Source organism: Vipera ursinii (assembly GCF_947247035.1).
Source record: "Vipera ursinii genome assembly, chromosome: 5".
Classification (NCBI taxonomy): Eukaryota; Metazoa; Chordata; class Lepidosauria; order Squamata; family Viperidae; genus Vipera; species Vipera ursinii.
The window spans coordinates 86,389,781-86,409,852 of NC_139518.1; the positions used below are offsets into that span (position 1 = coordinate 86,389,781).

At 43.3% G+C, this 20,072-nt stretch overlaps 1 protein-coding gene across 3 annotated transcripts in view; it reads right to left on the minus strand.

The window, feature by feature from the left end:
• Positions 1-18,638, minus strand: part of LOC310641038 (solute carrier family 22 member 15-like) — a 41,217-nt gene extending 22,579 nt beyond the window's left edge. For 2 of the 3 annotated variants that reach the window (XM_083363685.1, XM_083363686.1), the window contains exons 1-4: positions 18,441-18,638; positions 17,433-17,489; positions 7,067-7,213; positions 2,273-2,405 (exon numbers count right to left, since the gene is read on the minus strand). In XM_083363685.1, the coding sequence (XP_083219811.1) occupies positions 2,273-2,405; positions 7,067-7,213; positions 17,433-17,489; positions 18,441-18,524 (421 nt within the window). In that variant the 5' untranslated portion in view covers positions 18,525-18,638. The remainder of the gene's footprint in view (positions 1-2,272; positions 2,406-7,066; positions 7,214-17,432; positions 17,490-18,440) is intronic. The other variant, XM_083363687.1, reaches the window with a different exon arrangement.
• Between the last annotated feature and the right edge of the window lie 1,434 nt (positions 18,639-20,072).

Below are 20,072 nucleotides of genomic sequence, written 5' to 3' on the forward strand. Positions count from 1 at the left end.
AATGTCCTGATAAACTCTGGAATACATTTTCCCATCAATGACAACAATCCGTCCAGGCCCTGAGGCAGCAAAGCAGCCCCAAACCATGATGCTCCCTCCGCCATGTTTTACTTTGGGGATGAGGTTTTGATGTTGCTGTGCTGTGCCATTTTTTCTCCACACATAGTGTTGTGTGTTTTTCCCAGACAACTCAATTTTGGTTTCATTTGTCCACAGTATATTTTGCCAGTAATGCTGTGGAACATCCAGGTGCTCTTTTGCAAACTTCAAACATGGACAGATGAAACCAAAATTGAGTTGTCTGGGAAAAACACACAACACTATGTGTGGAGAAAAAATGGCACAGCACAGCAACATCAAAACCTCATCCCCAAAGTAAAACATGGCGGAGGGAGCATCATGGTTTGGGGCTGCTTTGCTGCCTCAGGGCCTGGACGGATTGTTGTCATTGATGGGAAAATATATTCCAGAGTTTATCAGGACATTTTGCAGGAAAACATACGACCATCTGTCCGCCACTGGAGCTCCGCAGAGGATGGGTGATGCAACAGGACAATGACCCAAAGCATACAAGTAATTCAACAAAACAATGGCTTCAACAGAACAGAATACACGTTCTGGAGTGGCCCAGTCAGAGTCCCCGACCTCAACCCGATTGAAATGCTGTGGCATGACCTTAAGAGAGCGATTCACACCAGACATCCCAAGAATATTGCTACACTGAAACAGTTTTGTGCAGAGGAGTGGTCCAAAATTACTCCAGATCGTTGTGCAGGTCTGATTTGCAACTACAGGAAACGTTTGCTTGAGGTTATTGCTGCCAAAGGAGAGTCAACCAGTTATTAAATCCAAAGGTTCACATACTTTTTCCATCCTGCACTGTGAATGTTTCCATCTTATCTTCAATTAAAACATGACAACAGCTAATGTTTGTGTACTATTATTTTAAGGAGACTGTGTTTTTCTATTGTTGTGACTTACATGACGTTTAGAGCGCATTTTATGGCCAATTCATGCAAAAAACCACATAATCCCAAAGGGTTCACATACTTTTTCTTGCAACTGTAGGTGGTTGTATGCAGCAACCTAGGTGCTAAGTAATGGTCTAAAACCAACGTCCCTACTAAATTATGCCCATATGTGGCCAAGCAGCAGCTGTGCACAGCTAGTCTTTGCTTGCTTCTCCTCCAAACCCCAACAGCTTCGTGAGTTTTCTTCCAGGTATTGCAAGCTGCTACTCTTCAAGGACTGCATTTCAGCATAAGAAAAACTAGAGGTCTTGGGAGGGACTGGGTGGCACAAGAGGTAGATCAGGGCTGCTGCATATCAAGCTCCAAGCATTAAGAGCCAAACTGGAGGGGAGGGACTGTCTGTCAGAAGGGAAGGTCTTCTCCATCTAACATTTCCTCATTCAGCAGCCTTCCCTTGTCTCCTTTGAACATCTATGAACTGAGGAATATCCATACCCACTGAGTGCAAAAAGCTGTTGCTTTTGCAAAGATCCACTGTGGGGGGAAAGGGGGTCCTGGCTGAGCCTGGTAGGGAATCTCAGCAACACCCCACCCAAGTCCAACAAGAAGCTTCCTGGCTCCAACCTGTCCCAGAAGCATTTGCTCCTGGCTGCTCTTTGAAAGGGGCAGCTCCTTAAAGTTGCCTGATTTACAACCAGGACATAACTAAGGACAGAGCTGGGCTAGACCAGCCTTCTGCTGACTCCAGAAAAAGTCAGCTGTTAAAGCTTGCAAGAATTTCATCTAGTTCTTGAGACATGATCAGCAGCTGCTACCTAGAAATTCATTACTTTTGAACAGGATCCATTTAGCTAGCAAGGCTTGCATTTATTGAGAGGCCATTTATTTATTTCCGAGTGTCAAAAGTTAGCAGCAATCATGTGCACCAGGACACATCTCTGCACCCTGTTGGAGATGCGTTCTGAAATAATACCACCCTGTGCAAATGGGAGCCTTTGAAATTATACTAGACTCTGATTGATGGGAGGTTAACTCTCAGCTCAACAAACCTGGCCTAGAGAAAGAATCCAGTCATCTTTCTGTCTGTGACTTGAGAAGTTTAAGATCTGGGGGGGGGAAAAACCTGAACTAAAGATACCCCAAGTAAGGTTCCCTCCCTCTCTGCTGTCCCCCAACCTAGCCTAAGGTTGCCCAGGCCATCTCAACTGCTGCTCAGAGGTTATCTGCTTTCCTGGCTTAGACAAAAGGCTTGAGGATAATCAAATACATCCATAACGTACAACTGCTATTTAACATCTTACCTGCTAGATATACAGGCTTTCTGCCCAATTTATCTGACAATGGGCCAAACAGTATATTTCCAATAAGTAACCCAGCAAAATACAAGGATGCGGCCAGGTTCACTTTGTATGCTTCATGTTTGATTAAATACCACTATGGAAGACAAATAAAAAAGAAATTATTTTCATTTAAAGTAATGCCATACCAGTGATAGCCTCTAATCATAGTAAACTCCCAAAATTGCTTTTTCCATTCATTTTTCTTTCAGTGGAACTTCAAAAGTGGAACTTATAGTTTTGGGTGACTTCAACCTACCATCCCTGGGGGGATCATCTGAGTTAGCTCGGGAGTTCATGGCTTCCATGACGGCCATGGACCTGATGCAGGTTATTCAGGGCCCAACTCATGGGGGGGTCACACGCTCGATCTGGTTTTTCTATCCGGACGGTGGTTAGATGATCTCGGGGGGGGGTGTTCCCCAACTATTACACCCCTGTCATCTCCTGCAGTTGGTCTTCCATTTTGCCACTCCCTGTCGTGGGGTTGCTGAGCCAATAAGATGGTTCCGTCCTAGGCGCCTGATGGACACTGAGCGGTTCCAGACGGCGCTTGGGCCCCCACCTGCCTCCTTTGCTCACAGCTCGGTCGATGCCCTAGTGGAAGCCTGGGAAAGGGCAGCCACAGAGGCACTCGACCAGGTTGTACCCATGCGGCCCTTGACCCGGCGCAGATCCCAATGGGCTCCATGGTTCTCCATGGAGCTCCGGGAGATGAAGCGTTGGAGACGGGGCCTAGAGAGCTGTTGGAGATCCAGCCGATCCGAATCCGACCGGTTACGACTAAGGTTGTTCACGAGAACTTATCTCGTGGCGATGAGGGTGGCAAGGTCTAACCACTTTGCCACCCTCATCGTGTCCGCAGATAATCACCCGGCCGCCCTGTTTAGAGTAACTCGCTCTCTCCTTAATCAGGAGGTGAGGGAGGAACCCTTGCAGGGTCGAGCCGAGGAGTTTAGTCGATTTCTGTCGGACAAAATCGCTCGGATCCAGACCGGTCTGGACTCCGACTGGGCAGAGTCTGACGATGAGGATACGGGCAGCCTTGTCGATTTAATCTGGGAAGAGTTCGACCCTGTGACTCCTGAAGAAGTGGACAAGATCATGGGGAAGCTGAGCTCCACCACATGTTTGTTGGATCCGTGTCCCTCCTGGCTGACTTATGCGGCCCGGGATGGGACACGAGGCTGGCTCCAGGCAGTGATTACTGCCTCTTTGAGTGAGGGTAGCTTTCCCGCTGCCTTGAAGGAGGCGGTGGTGAGACCCCTCCTCAAGAAGCCTGCCTTGGACCGAGTAATATTAAACAACTTTCGTCCGGTCTCCAACCTTCGCTTTCTGGCGAAGGTTGTTGACAGCGTGGTGGCGCAACAGCTCCCTTTGTTCTTGGATGAAGCTGATTATCTAGACCCGTACCAATCGGGTTTCAGGCCCGGGTACAACACGGAGACGGCATTGGTCGCGCTGGTGAATGATCTCTGGCGGGCTCGGGACAGGGGCTGCTCCTCTGTCCTAGTCCTTTTAGACCTCTCAGCGGCTTTTGATACCATCGACCATGGTATCCTGCAGCGACGTCTCAGGGGGTTAGGAGTGGGAGGCACAGTTCTCCAGTGGTTCTCCTCCTACCTTCTGGGACGCTCGCAGTCGGTGTTGGCAGGGGGGCAGAGATCGACCTTGAGACCTCTCATTTGTGGAGTTCCTCAGGGATCGGTTCTCTCACCTCTCCTGTTCAACATCTATATGAAGCCGCTGGGTGAGATCATTCGTGGTTTTGGAGTTGGGTATCATCAATATGCTGATGATACCCAGCTTTTTATTTCTACCCCAAACCACCCCAGTGATGCCCTCGACGTGATGTCCCGTTGCCTGTAGGCGGTCCGGGTCTGGATGGGGAGGAACAGGCTTCGACTCAACCCTGAGTGGCTGTTCGTGTCGGCATCCCGGGAAATTCCGATTATCCCATCTCTGGCCATGGGGGGTGAGCTATTACCCCCCGTAGGGGGTACGCAACCCCCCGTAGGGCACGCAACTTGGGGGTCCTTCTAGATTCACAGCTCTCTTTAGAAGAGCATATTGGAGCTGTGACTAGGGGGGCCTTTGCCCAGGTTCGCCTGGTGCGCCAGTTGCGACCCTATCTAGACCGGGATGCCTTGCGTATAGTCACTCATGCGCTCGTGACTTCTCGTCTAGACTACTGTAATGCTCTCTACATGGGGCTGCCCTTGAAGTCCACTCGGAGGCTCCAACTGGTGCAGAATGCGGCCGCGCGAGTTGTGCTGGGGGTTTCCCGATACTCCCATGTTACACCTTTGCTCCGCGAGCTGCATTGGCTGCCGGTTGCCCTCCGGGTGAGATTCAAGGTGTTAGTAATGACTTACAAAGCCCTACATGGCATGGGTCCGGATTACCTACGACAACACCTGCGGCCGGCATCAACTTCCCTCCGTCCAGTGCGCTCCCACAGAGAGGGCCTCCTCAGGGTGCCTCCGATCAAAGAATGTCGATTGGTGGCCCCCAGGGGGAGAGCGTTCTCTGTGGGCGCACCAGACCTATGGAACCGCTTGCCGGTTGAGCTCCGGACGGCCCCCAACCTTCGCTCCTTCCGGCGCGATCTAAAAACTTATCTATTTGAGCAGTCTGACCTGGTCTGATGGGTTAGGGTTGGGGTTTTAATACATCTTAATTATTGTTTTAACCTGGGCATTTATTTAATCGCTTTTAACTTTTGTATCCTGTTTTTGTATTTATTGCCCTGTACACCGCCCTGAGTCCTTCGGGAGAAGGGCGGTATAAAAATATAATAAATAAAATAAATAAATAAATAAATAAACAGAAATAATGCTTGCCAGAAACAATCACTTGGGGAAGGTGGGAATTTAGTTTTTGTTTTGGGGGGTAAAAACCTCAGCAATTGGTTCAGAGACCAAATTCTCACGCAGTTCAGAGGGTTTATGATTTATGCTGACATATAAAAATGAATTGTAAAAAAACAATAAGTACACCATAAATGACAAAGAATAAAAAACAATATAAATGATATTTGTCTAACCATATGCTGTCATATGATCTAGGTTACTGTAGCAAGTAGTAGTAGTCCTCATTTAGTAACCACAATTGGGAAAGCAAAGCAGCTGCTAAGTGGGAAATCACATGACCACGACCGTGCTTTTCTTTTCTGTATTCCCCATTTTTTGGAACACTTACCCTGGCATTGGCATAATTAGCTAGAAGAGAATTATCATTTGCATTTTCATTCACTGTAGAGGAGGGATTAGAAGAAAATAAGTAGGCATGGAGAAGCAGAATGGATCAGGCACAACAGAGTTTGCATCCTAAAACTGCTTCCCCCACCCCACCCTGTCCCTCTGCAGAGTGAAGAGACTGGAAAGGAAAGTGCTAGAAGAGAGCAAGCAATATACAAAAGGAAATACACCACAAGATTTATGTACTATGCTTGTGGATGCTGGCACCAGTGAATTGGCTTCGATGTGTATTTCCTATTGTGTGCCTGTTTACTCTTTTTTAATTTCTTCCCCTCCAAACTCTCCACTCTGTAAGGAAGGGGGAAAAGAAAAACAGGTGATGTATAGGACGTGTACTGACTTTAATAGAGATCACATGATGGAGGGATGCTGCAAAAGTCATAAATGTAGGCATTAGTTGTAAAGTTATATTTTTCAGTACCATCATAACTCCAGTCATAATGGTAGGCAAGTACTACCTGTATTTGGGTGTGAATTTTGGCCCTTAGTTTAGGTACAAGGGGAACAACGTCTTGGAAATGTGACCAAAGGGCAAGGGCAATGAAATGGCTATAGTTATGTAAGTGACCCTGGTAACCTGCAGAGGAGCTGATAATAATAATAATCTATTGTAAGACTCTGCTTGTGAGACTAGTCCAGGGGTCTTCAAACGTGGCCCTTTTATGACTTGTGGACTTCAACTCCCAGAATTCTGGGAGTTGAAGTCATAAAAGGGCCACGTTTGAAGACCCCTGGACTAGGCTCTAGGGATCAAATGGGATTACTGCTAATATATCAGCTCCCCTACCCAAACTACTTGAAACAGTGGCTGGACTGGCAGTGGAGTTGCCCAGACTAAGTGTACTGGAGGATTTTAATCTAATCTCTCTGGGCACAAGTTCACATGTGATTTGTGAGTTTGTGACCATCATGGACTGATCTAGGTGATGGGGGTAATTCACAGTAACAATCACACACGAGACTTAGTTTTTATCTTGGGACAGTCACAACATATTCTGATGCTGGGACATCACAATTAATAGCCTTGGATCACATCACGCCTATGTAGCCTCTCTATGTCTGTAGACCTCAGAGAGTGCCCTGCTTTTCTGAGAAACTCTGGGAGATGAAATAACAGAAGATGTGTCTAGAATGTTACCAGAACAAGATGAGGTATTGTATTTGGTCAGAAGTATATTTGTTTTTTATAAGTTTGCTTCTTACATAAAAGTTCCCAAAAGCACCATTTACACTTACACTGCAAGAGGTTCTACAATTCTATACGTATGATCAACCCCTATATGTTGATATAGTACAGCATTGTCCCTTAAAGCATTTACACTCAATGTCTTGTGCCTAAATAGCCAGGTTTTTGTTTTCCACACTGAAAACTACGCTCTTCTTTAATACAGGCCAGTTTAACCGGCTTTTTAAAAATATATATTCAGCCACTATGCAGTTTTGGTTGGGGACCTAAACTGCATAAAAATATTAACTCAAGGCAACAAAACATACTTGCCTCTGTTGCTATAGAAGTGAAATTACTGGTAAACCTGACATGTTTTGCAAGAGCTTCTGCATTAATCAGGATTCCTTCTTGGTCAAGATGATATTCTGGCACAGCTCCCACGAGAACAATAAGCATAGACTGAAAGGCAACAAACACCTTAAAAGGAAAACAAAAAGAGGTAATTTATGGTAAACTGTCAGATCTCTCTCTTTGTCTTACTGTGTTTTTTTACACACACACACACACACACACACACACGTGTTCATGGACCATGGCTTTGGGGGAGGGGGTATTGAAAACATTTCATAAACAAATTGGTCTAATATACACAAAGTTCCTAGCACACAATATTAACACTCCAATGAAAATGTTCTGATCAGTGACACATATATTCTTCCTAGGAATAATCTGAAATGTATTACGCTGGATTTTATTGTTATCCTACATATATTAACTGATGACAATCCAATGGGAATATAGCAGAGACGTATCTAGGAATGTTACAGGTTTCTGTGATGTCCGCTTTTTGACTTTTCCAGGTCAGGAAACAGAAGCCGCAAAACTACTGGATGTCTGCATTGCAGGCGGTCCTTGACTTACAACAGTTCATTTAGTGATCATTCAAAGTAACAGCAGCAATGAAAAAAGTGACATGACTATTTTTCACACTAACAACTGTTGCAGCATACCCACAGTCATGCGATCGAAATTCAGACACTTGGCAACTGGCTCATATTGATGACAGTTGCAATGCCTCAGATTCATACAATCCCCTTTTGCAAGCCTCTGACAAGCAAAGTTAATGGGGAAGCTGGATTCACTTAACAACCATGTTACTAACTTCAAAACTGCAGTGATTCACTTAACAACAGTGGCAAGAAACAAGAGAAATTTTGAGCTCAGTTGTGATCATAAGTCGAGGGCTACTTGAACTATTATTAAGTGTCAAAATCAGTGGGCCAGAGAAAGAAAGATAGAAAAATGTGGGTTAGACCAGGGGTCTCCAACCCTGTCAACTTTAAGACTTGTGGATTTCAACTCCCAGAATTGCTCAGCCAGCCAAGCTGAAGTCCACAAGTCTTAAAGTTGACAGGGTTGGGACTTCTGGGTTAGTGTCACCACCAGATGGATTCATAACTGGCTGACCAACCGCACTAAATGTGATGTATCGTGACTTTTCCCCCATTGCCGGCAATGGGGAGGGCATGGTTTCATCGTGATGCATCTGGCCCGTGGGCCGGCAGTTTGACATGCCTGGTATAGGGTTTCCTGCCTAAGCATGGTGTTGGACTAGAATACCTCCAAGGTCCCTTCCAACCCTGTTTATTCTATTCTATTCTATTCTATTCTATTCTATTCTATTCTATTCTATTCTATTCTGTTCTGTTCTGTTCTGTTCTGTTCTGTTCTGTTCTATTCCTATTCCTGCCAGCACTGTGCTGCAGCCGCCAAAAAAGCCAATAGAGTCCTAGGCTGCATTAACAGAGGGATAGAATCAAGATCACATTAAGTGTTAATACATTATAATGCCTTTGGTAAGACCACACTTGGAATAATACATCCAGTTTTGGTTACAATATAAAAAAATGTTGAGACTTTAGAACAGGGGTGTCAAACTCAATTTCATTGAGGGCTGCATCAGCATTGCAGTTGCCCTCAAGGGGCCGGGTGGGTATGGCCAGGGTGGGCGTGGCCTACTGGGTGGGCGTGTCTAGAGTGTATATGGCCTACTGGGTGGGCTCTACATCGTTCGCATCAAAGGTGCCTATGGGGGCCTGGGCAGGAGTGGGACAGATCTGAGGGTCTCTGGCAGAAGGAGGGTCTCTGGGCCAGGGCCAAGGCAGTGGGGGCCGTTCCCTCACTGTTTCCAGGATGGCTTCGCGGGCCACATGAAACCACTTTGCGGGCCGCATCCGGCCCCCGGGCCTTGTGTTTGACATGTCTGCTTTAGAAAGAGTGCAGAGAAGAGCAACCAAGATGATTAGGGGTCTGGAGGGTAAAACATACAAAGAACGGTTTATGGAATTGGGTAAGCCTAGCTTAATAAAAAGAAGGACTAGGGGTGACAAATGATAGACGTGTTCCAATATCTAAGGGGTTACCATAAAGAAGAGGGAGTCAACCTATTCTCCAAAGCACCTAAAGCAGGGGTGTCAAACTCAATTTCATTGAGGGCCGCATCAGCATTGCGGTTGCCCTCAGGGGGCCGGGTGGGTGTGGCCAGGGTGGGCATGGCCTACTGGGTGGGTGTGGCTAGAGTGCATATGGCCTACTGGGTGGGCGTGGCCAGCTCTACATCGTTCGCATCAAGGGTGCCTATGGGGGCCTGGGCAGGAGTGGGACAGATCTGAGGGTCTCTGGCAGGAGGAGGGTCTCTGGGCCAGGACCAAGGCTGTGGGGGCCATTCCTGCACTATTTCCAGGATGGCTTCGCGGGCCACATAAAACCACTTCGTGGGCCGGATCCGGCCCCCGGGCCTTGTGTTTGACATGTCTGACCTAAAGGCAAGACAGGAAGCAATGGATGGAAACTAGAAGTTGTGCTCCAATACCAGAGGCTTTTAAAAAGAGATTGGGCAACCAGTTGTCTGAAATGGTATAGGGTTACCTGCCTGAGCAGGAGGTTGGGCTAGAAGACCTCCAAGGTCCCTTCCAACGGTTATTCTGTTATTCTATTATTATAAAGAATAATATCATGATCTTGAAAGTCTGAATTTCTTTTATTCTCCCTCTCATAGCAAAAGAGAATCAAGTGGGACAATCAATTTTCTTCTTGATCTTCCTGTTTTTCCAGGCTAAAGTGATGTTTTTGTAATGGGTATTCATATAACCAAGGCTAAATCCATACTCCTCTAGAAACATTGTAGGATCACAGGAACCAATTTTCTCCCAGAACTCTCCCATATAACAAGTTGCAGACTCCAACTGAGCTATAGAAAGTGAGTTTTATTTTCATGCCACTACCCTTCGGGAGGATGAGATGTACTAGTGGTCTTTGCATACACTCAGGACTATCAGTCCTTAAATACCTACTTTAGTTAAGAAACATTTCCATAAATCATACAAGTAATCCTCAGGCTCTGATGGTAATTGGGATGAAATTTCTGTTGCTAAGAGATGCAGTTGTAAAGTATAATGTCACATGATCACAATGTTTAGCAACAGTAATCCTAGTCGCTGTTGCAACCCCAGGTTTGCACAGGTCATTAAGAGCAGATCTTACATGATTGGAGTCCTGGTGAGAGCTGCAGGTGGGTTGGAGAAGGCCACAAGTGGGCACTTCTGAGGCCAGGTGGGCTATGGAGTGGGGACTGCTACTGAGCCAGATGGGTGTGTGTGTGTGTGTGTGTGTGTGTGTGTGTGTGTGTGTGTGTGTGTTGGGATCTCGTGCTCCAGAGCAGAGCTTCTTGGAAGAAAAAGCAGTGGTAGAACTTATGGGAGCAACTTCAGGCCTTCCCTGCAGCTTTCCTATTGATTTTGCTTATGGGAAACTGGCAAGGAAACTCAACAAATGGTGATCATGTGGCCGCGGCTAACTGCAAAGTTGTAATCTCAAGACATTTACTGACTTTACAAGTCTTAAAGAAATAGTTCACCCAGCCTTGACCAGGTTTATTCTTTACTTTCCCCGATATTCCTTATTTTTCGGACATGCATTGAAGGTCCCTTCCTTAAATATTGCCTTCTTGTGGGACTTAGGAAGGCTGCTACTTCCACAGCAGCCCCTGGCCTGTTGAATACCCTTCCCCCAGGGATTCAGTAGCCCTCATCCTTCTGGAAGGTCATAAAAAGCTGGTTCTTCCCCCAGGCACTTGCATACAATGGATGATTTGCTGGGAGCATATCAAGAGGATGAATTGTAAACTGTTTAACTCCAGTAACTGTATTCAAATATGCTTGGGACAAACACATATCCATCATACGACAAAAATTTAAAAACAAAATAATAATAATAGAGAAAAAGAAAGAAAAAATCTCAAAGGGCAGACTCGATGGCCGTGTTTATTTTGTGCCCTGAGTTTTCTATGTTTCTATGATTGAAGCACTGAGTTTTTTCATTTTTGTTCCATGTGTTTTTCTTTCTTTTCTTTTCTTTTCTTTTCTTTTCTTTCTTTTGCTACTTTGGGGCTTATTGTAGTTGTAAATCTTTTAAATAAATATATGATAGTTTCTGTTCTCCTCTAAGAGGCAAAGTAGAGTACAAGCCTTGGTGAAACTGTTTCAATGAAAGCAGGGCATTGCTGGGCATACTCTGACTGACAAAGTCTGCAACCAGTCGCATTGTGTCACTCCAGGGACCACAATCCCTGGAAATAGAATAAATCAACCTTTTCTGAACAAACCCTGTGCTCGCCATAATGATAGGTGTTTCAAATTATTTAACAGGCAAGCTTATCAAAAACAAACAAACACACAAACTGCTGACTTCCCAACTATGCTGGGCAAAGCTGCATTTCCAAGAAACGAATTTTGTTCATGTTTAATATGACACTATTTGATGATGTTTCATAGGTGTTTAAAGAGTAAAGGTAAAAGCTCCTGCTGCATCTTTATATTCTTTATGCCAGGACTTCTCAAACTGTCAGTCATGAAACACACAGCGGCAGTAGCAACTGGGGAAGGGGTATACTTTTAAAAAGGCTGATTAGTCTTCATACATTTTCAAAATTCACTTCTGGTTTATCTGCAGGAGGAAAGACTGAAGGGAGTTTTGAAAATGACTAACCATCTGAAAAATCATAAGAGTTTTTATTATTATTCAATGTTAGTTGGATTTATGTTAGTTGTATAAATTGATTTATCATTTTACAGATTTCAAAGTTTGAAAAGTTGAAAGTTTGAAAATCTTTGATGTAGGGGATAGAAAAGGGAGAACTGTAATTTCCAAGATATTCAAAGATACAACTTTTTTGTGCAACTGATTCAGGTTCTACTAAGTTAACATTTTTGACTTAATATTATCTTTAGTTGCTATTATTCCAGGGAAAAAATTATGAATTCTATTTGTTTCTATTTATTTTAATTGTAAACCAGAATAAACTAATAACATGTCACTCTAAAATAGAAGTAAAAACAAACAAAATCATATTAATAGAACCCAGGATCAGCACCGATCAGCTGGAATGTTACAGCATCCCCAGGGTCTTTGATTTACATTCAGATGCTTGGCAACTGATTCATATTCATGATGGTCACAGTGTCTCAGGGTCATGAGAAGTGACCAAAACCTGCTGCAACCACCCAGCAGATAAGGGGGGGGAAATAAAAACCAAACACCCCACCTGACCCCACCCCACTCCCGCTGCCAATCCTCAACAGAAATGCTCACAACAATGAAAACCTCGGACAGGAAGAAGAGCGCCGCCAGGCGGGCAAGCGTTTTGCTCGGCTGTGTCTTGGGGGACACTTTTTTCAGTGCCATTGTAACTTCGAACAGTCACTAAGCGAACTGATGTAAGTTGAGGACTATCTGTACTTCATCACTTTTTTTCCTTTTTTTTGGTCATCAAGTTTTTGACACCTTGCTAGGCAACTGGTGGTACTTGGACGTTGCCATATCCTAAAAGTGGTACAATGGGTGAAAAGGTTGAAAAGCCCTGTTTTAGAGTACACTATTGTACAGGAGCAACATTTTTTATGGGTTCACTGAATATATGATGGCACCTGGCTAAGATCATTTTGTGGGGCCATATCTCTGTCACATTGCTTGAACAATACTTTGGTCTGAACAAATTACATTGGAGAACCTACAATGGTTTAGAGCAGGGGTCTTCAAACTTGGCCCTTTTATGACTTGTGGACTTCAACTCCCAGAATTCCTCAGACAGGCACTGGCTGAGGAATTCTGAGAGTTGAAGTCCACAAGTCATAAAAGGGCCAAGTTTGAAGACCCCTGCTTTGGAGGATAGCCATTGAAAGTTAGAACATAGAATTATAGAGCTGAAAAGGACCTTGGAGGTCACTTAGTCACACTCCTGTTCAAAGCATGAGACTCACCAGAACATCGGTGAACAGCGTGCTAAAACTGGGTGAGAAATTTGATCTTCTCTCACCTACACTATATCCTGAACTTTTGAAAAAGATACCCCAAGAAGCAAAAAAGCCTCCAAAAGTGAAAAGGAGGGGGAGCTTTGCCTCACCCTCCCACCGAAGGAAGGAGCAATGAAACTATTAAAGGGAACAGAAACATGCTGTTGCTGACATCTAGTGGTGGAAGAGAATACGTAACTTTAGCTGCTTTGTTATAAGTATTGGTAGGATCCCAGAATGAGATAACCTACTACTTTGATCTTTAAAAAGAGCTAAACAAAAAATTCTGGGCCACCCATAATAAGCAAAGACTATAACTGAAAAAAACATAACTGACCCTCCTGGATGATAAACACCTATTGACTGTGACTTTTAAGCTGTTTTCAGAGAAAGAAAGAAAAAATGAATTCTAGCTATCATGGAATCTCAAGAATCTACCAATGAAGGGATTGTGATTTAACACAGATGGAGGAAAACACACAAGACGTGACTGAAGCACTGGAACTGGAAGAGATAGTCCACACCCCATAATCACAAAACAAAGCGGAAGGTAAGAAGAAAAGCCTGACAAAATGGATTACAGAGATACTAACAAATCTATGCCTTGAGAGACAAAAAAGATAGAAAAAATCAACATCTTACCTGATTTGTCTCTCCCATCCTTAACATCCACAAGAAAATGGCAAGACTTTTTAACTAAGTTGAATAGATGGATAAGAAAAGCCATTTGGTGAAAGAAAGAGACTAAAATCAGATCCAAGGGATTAAAATTTTTTATCCTCACTGCAACTATCCTGTGGCCTAAACCATGCTGAGAAATTGTAAATGGGATGAGTGGGCTTGAATTTGGGTCTCCTCACTTGTAGTTCAACACTACTAACCAATCTTCAATTTTCTCCCAGTATTCTACAGCTCTCAGAATTGTCAGCCAATAAATATTGACAAGGAATTCTGGAAACCATAATCCAATACAGCTGGAGAAAAATTCTAATGCTCTATACTTAGATTAATAGAATCTGACACATCTATTGTATAAAAGAAACACACACATACACATACACATACACATACACACACACACACACACACACACACACACACACACACATATATATATATATATATATATATATATATATATATATATATATATATATATATATATATATATATATATATAATTTGTTGTTAGTTGCGAAGTTGTGTCCGACCCATCACGACCCTATGGACAATGTTCCTCCAGGCTTTCCTGTCCTCTACCTGTTCTCTACCATCTTCTGGAGTCCATTTAAGCTCACGCCTACTGCTTCAGTGACTCCATCCAGCCACCTCATTCTCTGTCGTCCCCTTCTTCTAATGCCCTCAATCTTTCCCAGCATTAGGCTCTTCTCCAGTGAGTCCTTCTCCTCATTAGGTGGCCAAAGGATTTGAGTTTCAACTTCAGGATCTGGCCTTCTAAAGAGCAGTCAGGGTTGATCTCCTCTAGGACTGACCGGTTTGATCGCCTTGCAGTCCAAGGGACTCGCAGGAGTCTTCTCCAGCACCAGAGTTCAAAGGCCTCAATTCTTTTGCGCTCAGCCTTTCTTATGGTCCAACTTTCACAGCCATATGTTGCACCTGTAAAGACCATAGCCTTGACTATACGCACTTTTGTTGACAGGGTGATGTCTCTGCTTTTTAGTCTGCTGTCTAGATTTGCCATGGCTTTCCTCCTGAGGAGCAAGCGTCTTTTAATTTCTTGACTACAGTCCCCATCTGCAGTGATCTTGGAGCCCAGGAAAATAAAATCTGTCACTACCTCCATTTCTTCCCCATCTATTTGCCAGGAATTGAGAGGGCCAGATGCCATGATCATGGTTTTCTTAATGTTTAGTTTCAACCCAAGTTTTGCACTCTTATTTCCTGTTTTGGCCTAGCCCAAGGCCATCTACAGGCAGTAGCCACAGCAGTGGCAGCTCACATTTGTGCAAATTTTTTGGCTTGCTAACAAAAAATAAAGGGTCTCCCTTTATTCTTTGTTAGTAAGCCATATATATATATATATATATATATATATATATATATATATATATATATATATATATATATGTATGTATATGTATGTATGTATATATGTATATATGTGTATATATGTATATGTATATTCTTTTACAAAAAAAGCACTGCATATATATATATATATATATATATATATATATATATATATATATATATATATATATATATATTGCTTTTTTTGTAAAAGAAAAAGGTGCCGGAACTCACACGTCATACAACCCGCCTTGCCTACCCTACAAGGTTCCATCCAAAAAAGGTGCCGTAACTCCGTTCTGAGCGTTCTATGAGAAAAAAAGCCCTGTATATATGTAACAACAGCTTTATTTATTAGCCCTTGGGCCATATCAAAGTGCAAAGTTCCAGCAACAAACCGTCACCAAAACTTGATAAAAGCAATCCAAAATGGAATTTGATAAAATACAATTTAAAATGGAAGTTGATAAAATACAATTTAAAATGGAATTAAAATAAAATACAATTTAAAATGAAATAGTAATAAAATACAATCTAAAATGAAATTGTAATAATGTACAATAATTTAAGATATAGATAAAATATGATAACATTATATTTCGGAGTCGCCCTTGCAATCTACCCCAATCAGTCCCACATATGCAGATCTTAACCGGATCATTTTGTTTAAATACTGTGCTATGTTAAATGTTATTTTCAAGTTCTGACCGGACATAAGGTAAGTTATTTTGATATGGGGATCCCAATGGGTCATTCGTTTGGTATATAAACCAAGATACCTGTCTCTCACCCTCTTATACAGACAACAGTCAATAGGATGTGAGCCAGGTCCTCTACCTCTGCTGCTCCGCAAATGCAGACGCTCATTGTACGGTATAGCATGAAATCTCCCCTATCTGATCATTGTGTCAAGCTGTTCGAATCTCGCTCTCGTAAATATCTCCCTAACATGTTTTGGGAGTTGTAACTGCAAATAACTGTCCACTTGAAAAGTACATTTGTATTTACTCAGCCATTTCAAGTTACCCACCTTATTAAGGATAGCTATATCAGTTTGTGCTTCTATATCCTTAATTCTTTGGGCAACTCTTTTTTTAGATTGTTCTCCTGTTACAAAAGAGACGGAAGGCCACAGCTTCTTACAAAATTTGTTAGTTTGGTGATCCAGAAGATTTGTGATTGTAGTTTTATTTGCTCTAGTAGGCATAATTTGGGGAGTCTATCAGTCTCCATTTCATTAACTTTGCACCAGTAGTTATAAGCTCTAATTTTAGATAATGCCTGAATTGTATGAATTCCCAATTCAGCTCTAACTGCTGCAGCAGATGTCCTTGGATCTACACCCAAAATACATCTCAAATGCTGAGACTGTGTTTGTTCTAAAACTGTGGTTGAGTAAAGACCCCAAATTTCTGCTCCATACAAGAGCATTGTGGTAACCTTAGCCTTATAAACCTTGAGTAATGGAGCTAGGGACCCTGGGTAACTATGGTTCTTTAGTTTGAGCAATAAATTCAAACGGGCTTTTGCTCTAAATGTACTCCGTTGATGATGGCAGGCCCAAGATCCAGTCTTGGAAAAAGTTACTCCCAAATATACAAAGGTATTAACCTGCTCAATTGGTTCACCATCTAATTGCCACTTATGTCTCTGATGGTTTCTTCCAAACACCATTATTTTTTATTTAGATTTGCTAATGATTAGGGAGTTATCCTGGCAATAAGAGCTGAATCTTCTTAATAGCCTACATAATCCTACTTGTGAGTATGATAATAAAAATCATCAGCATAAAGCAAGCTGTTACAGTAAGTACTTAGGATCATTGGCATGTGTACCATGGTATCTTTCATTAACCCTGGCAAGTCATTGTTGTATAAATTAAATAATAATGGGGCCAGGATACACCCTTGCCTTATCCCTTTATTTGTGTGAATCCTGTTAGTCAGGGCCCCATTAACCCCATACCGCACCCTCAAACAGGTACTTGTGTAAAGGGCTTTAATCAAAGCCAGGAGTCTGGGTTCCATTTTAAGAGATGTCAATTACTCCATAGTACGCCTCTATTTACCATATCAAATGTTGCTGTAAGGTCTATGAAAGCAGCAAACAGGGGTCTCCTCTTATAGGCATATTTGGCAATTAGATGGTTCAAGACAAAGCAGTTATCAATAGTAGATCTGTTCTGTCTAAAACCTGCTTGTTCTTCTGTGAGGATGTTGTTTTCCTCTACCCAGATTTCAATTCTGTTCAAAAGGTACCTAGCATATATTTTTGCTACAATGTCAATCAGGCTGATGGGCCTATATGTCTTTCACCTTTTCTGTTGTAGCATATTTGTGCCCTGGAGAATGCTTTCCTACACATAAATATTCCTGTAAAATTTATATTAGCACAAATAGGTTGAAATATATTTTAAATTAAGTAAATATATGCACAACCCAGACAGCATTGGGGGGGGGGGGGAAGACAGTGACCAGTAAAAACCCATATTCAAAGTTGCAACAGGCAATCTTACAACTAAATTGTGTTTGGAGATTTCAGAAGTTAGTAATTCCTGTTTCCAGTGGCAAGTTCTCTTGCCAGCGCAGGGCTAAATTTGTGAAACTCATATGACCACTCATTTTAATACACAATAATTCTGTGTAGCTCATATCAGCCATAAAACATGTAAGAAATCATTTTGCAACAACCAAGCACAAGAAGAGTGCTTCATCTTGTAAATCGAGTGAGGCGGGTTCTAATTCACGTAAAGATCAGGGATACCCCCCCCCCCCGCACACTCTTTCCAAGTGATGCTATACAACAGGGGTCTTCAAACTTGGCCCTTTTGACTTGTGGACTTCAACTCCCAGAATTCCTCAGCCAGGACTCCCAGAATTCCTCAGCCAGCCTGCCTGGCTGAGGAATTCTGGGAGTTGAAGTCCACAAGTCATAAAAGGGCCAAGTTTGATGACCCCTGCTATACAATATTCTCTTTCCCTCCGCGTCTGAATTGTCAGGAAAACGGCCACCCAAGAAGGGTGTAAACCCGCTTTTTTTACGACTCCCAACTCCAAGGAGATGCTGATCGCTCCCCGCAAACGAGAGAAACGAACCCACCCCCTACCCCGCAATTCCTGCCGTTTTCACGGACCACAAAGGAGGCGGCCGCATTTCCTGCCACGCCAACCACCGGAGGAAGGCGGGCTCCACCCACTCCCTATCGTTGCCTTGACGACAGCAGCTACGTACTCCTCGCCCTCCCCCCCCTTATGCGTTCTACGAGGAGGACCGAGGAGGACAGTGAAGGAGCGACGAGGCCCCCCCTCGTCCTCTGTGCCCACCTGTAGCAGCACCAGGAACGCGGCGAGCTTCTTCTGCTGGGGGCCGAACTCCCCCACCAGCCCAAAAGCCTCGTCCAGATCCATGGCTCCGTCGGGTCACCACGCTGCATCCCCGTCACAGTCCCCGAAAGCGAACGGCGGGCTCTAGAGCGTTGAGCTCGCTTCTCCTCTCCTCTGCAGTTACTTTCCGGAGGTGGTTCAAAGGAACGCTCGCAGCGGCCTCTACTGGCTGCTTCTGGGCAGAACAACAGCCAGTCATCGTGGGGGCGGGATTAGTATTCGGAGTACGGGGAGGGCTCTGGAGGGTTCTGCTTCACGCTTGCGCAAAACGCGCGGTTGGAGGCGGGTGCTTGGCTGTTTTCTTGGTGACGTGGCCTCCTGAATGGAAGTTGGTTTCTTGGTGGGCATCTTTATTTCGAATGAAAGTTCAGGTATAACTGATGAGGCTAATTGATGAATGCAAAACAAAACAAAAAAGCAGTTGTGTAAGTGGAATCTGCAATCTAGTCTAGATATCCCTTGAGTAAACCTAATTCACTGCACTTGGCAACTTTAAGACTTTAAATCCCCGAATTTCCCAGCCAGGGAAATTAATGAGCGGCAAGGTAGAGGGTACACCAGGGGTCTTCAGACTTGGCCCTTTTATGACTTGTGGACTTCAACTCCCAGAGATTGAAGCCTCCTGCACTAACAGAATCCCCCCTCTGTTCCGATTGCCCAAGAAACAAACATCCGCGATCGGTGCTCAATCAGACAAGAAGCTTTGAGAGGAAGATGGAATCCCAACGGACTATAACGGATTGCAGCAACTCCCTTCCCCAATCTTCGAGTCTATGCCGGTGCTGGCTGAGGAATTCTGGGAGTTGAAGTCCACAAGTCATAAAAGGGCCAAGTTTGAAGACCCCTGATCTAGTACATGGGTGGGTAGTTGGAAAGGGCTAACTCCTACTTTACTCACCCAGGTCTGTTTCGGATGTCAGATTTACTAATACACAGTAGTAAGAATAGGCCGTATGCATTTGAACTAGAGATATGTAGGATTTAATCGAGCTTTCATTTTCTCTGTGTTTTGTATAGCGGGGGTCTCCAACCTTGGCAACTTTTAAGACTTGTGGACTTCACAAACCTGGCTGAGGAATTCTGGGAGTTGAAGTCCACAAGTCTTAAAAGTTGCCAAGGTTGGGGACCGCTGGCGTAGGGAAATTAAGTCCTCTCTAAGTGAGAGCAGAACTGAGCTGTCAAGCTCTTTGGTGGCCAGTAACATCAGTGAGGTCTGGAAATGCTGGATTATTTTTGGGTGAATCATTAAATGTTTAATCATTTATCAGCACAATGTTACACGTATTTAGGATAGCTACAGTAAACAATAAAGCTTGGAAAAACATACTATATATGGGAACATCAGTAGAAAAAATAACCAGAATATTATTTTTATAAAAATCAAGATATATCCTTTTAGCTTCCTCTACCAGTTTGGTATTTCTTTCAAACATAGAAAAAGCAATCTCTAAAAATTTATATATATATATATATATATATATATATATATATATATATATATATATATATATATATATATATATATATATATATATATATATATATATATATATTTGTTTTCTGAGGTTTTCG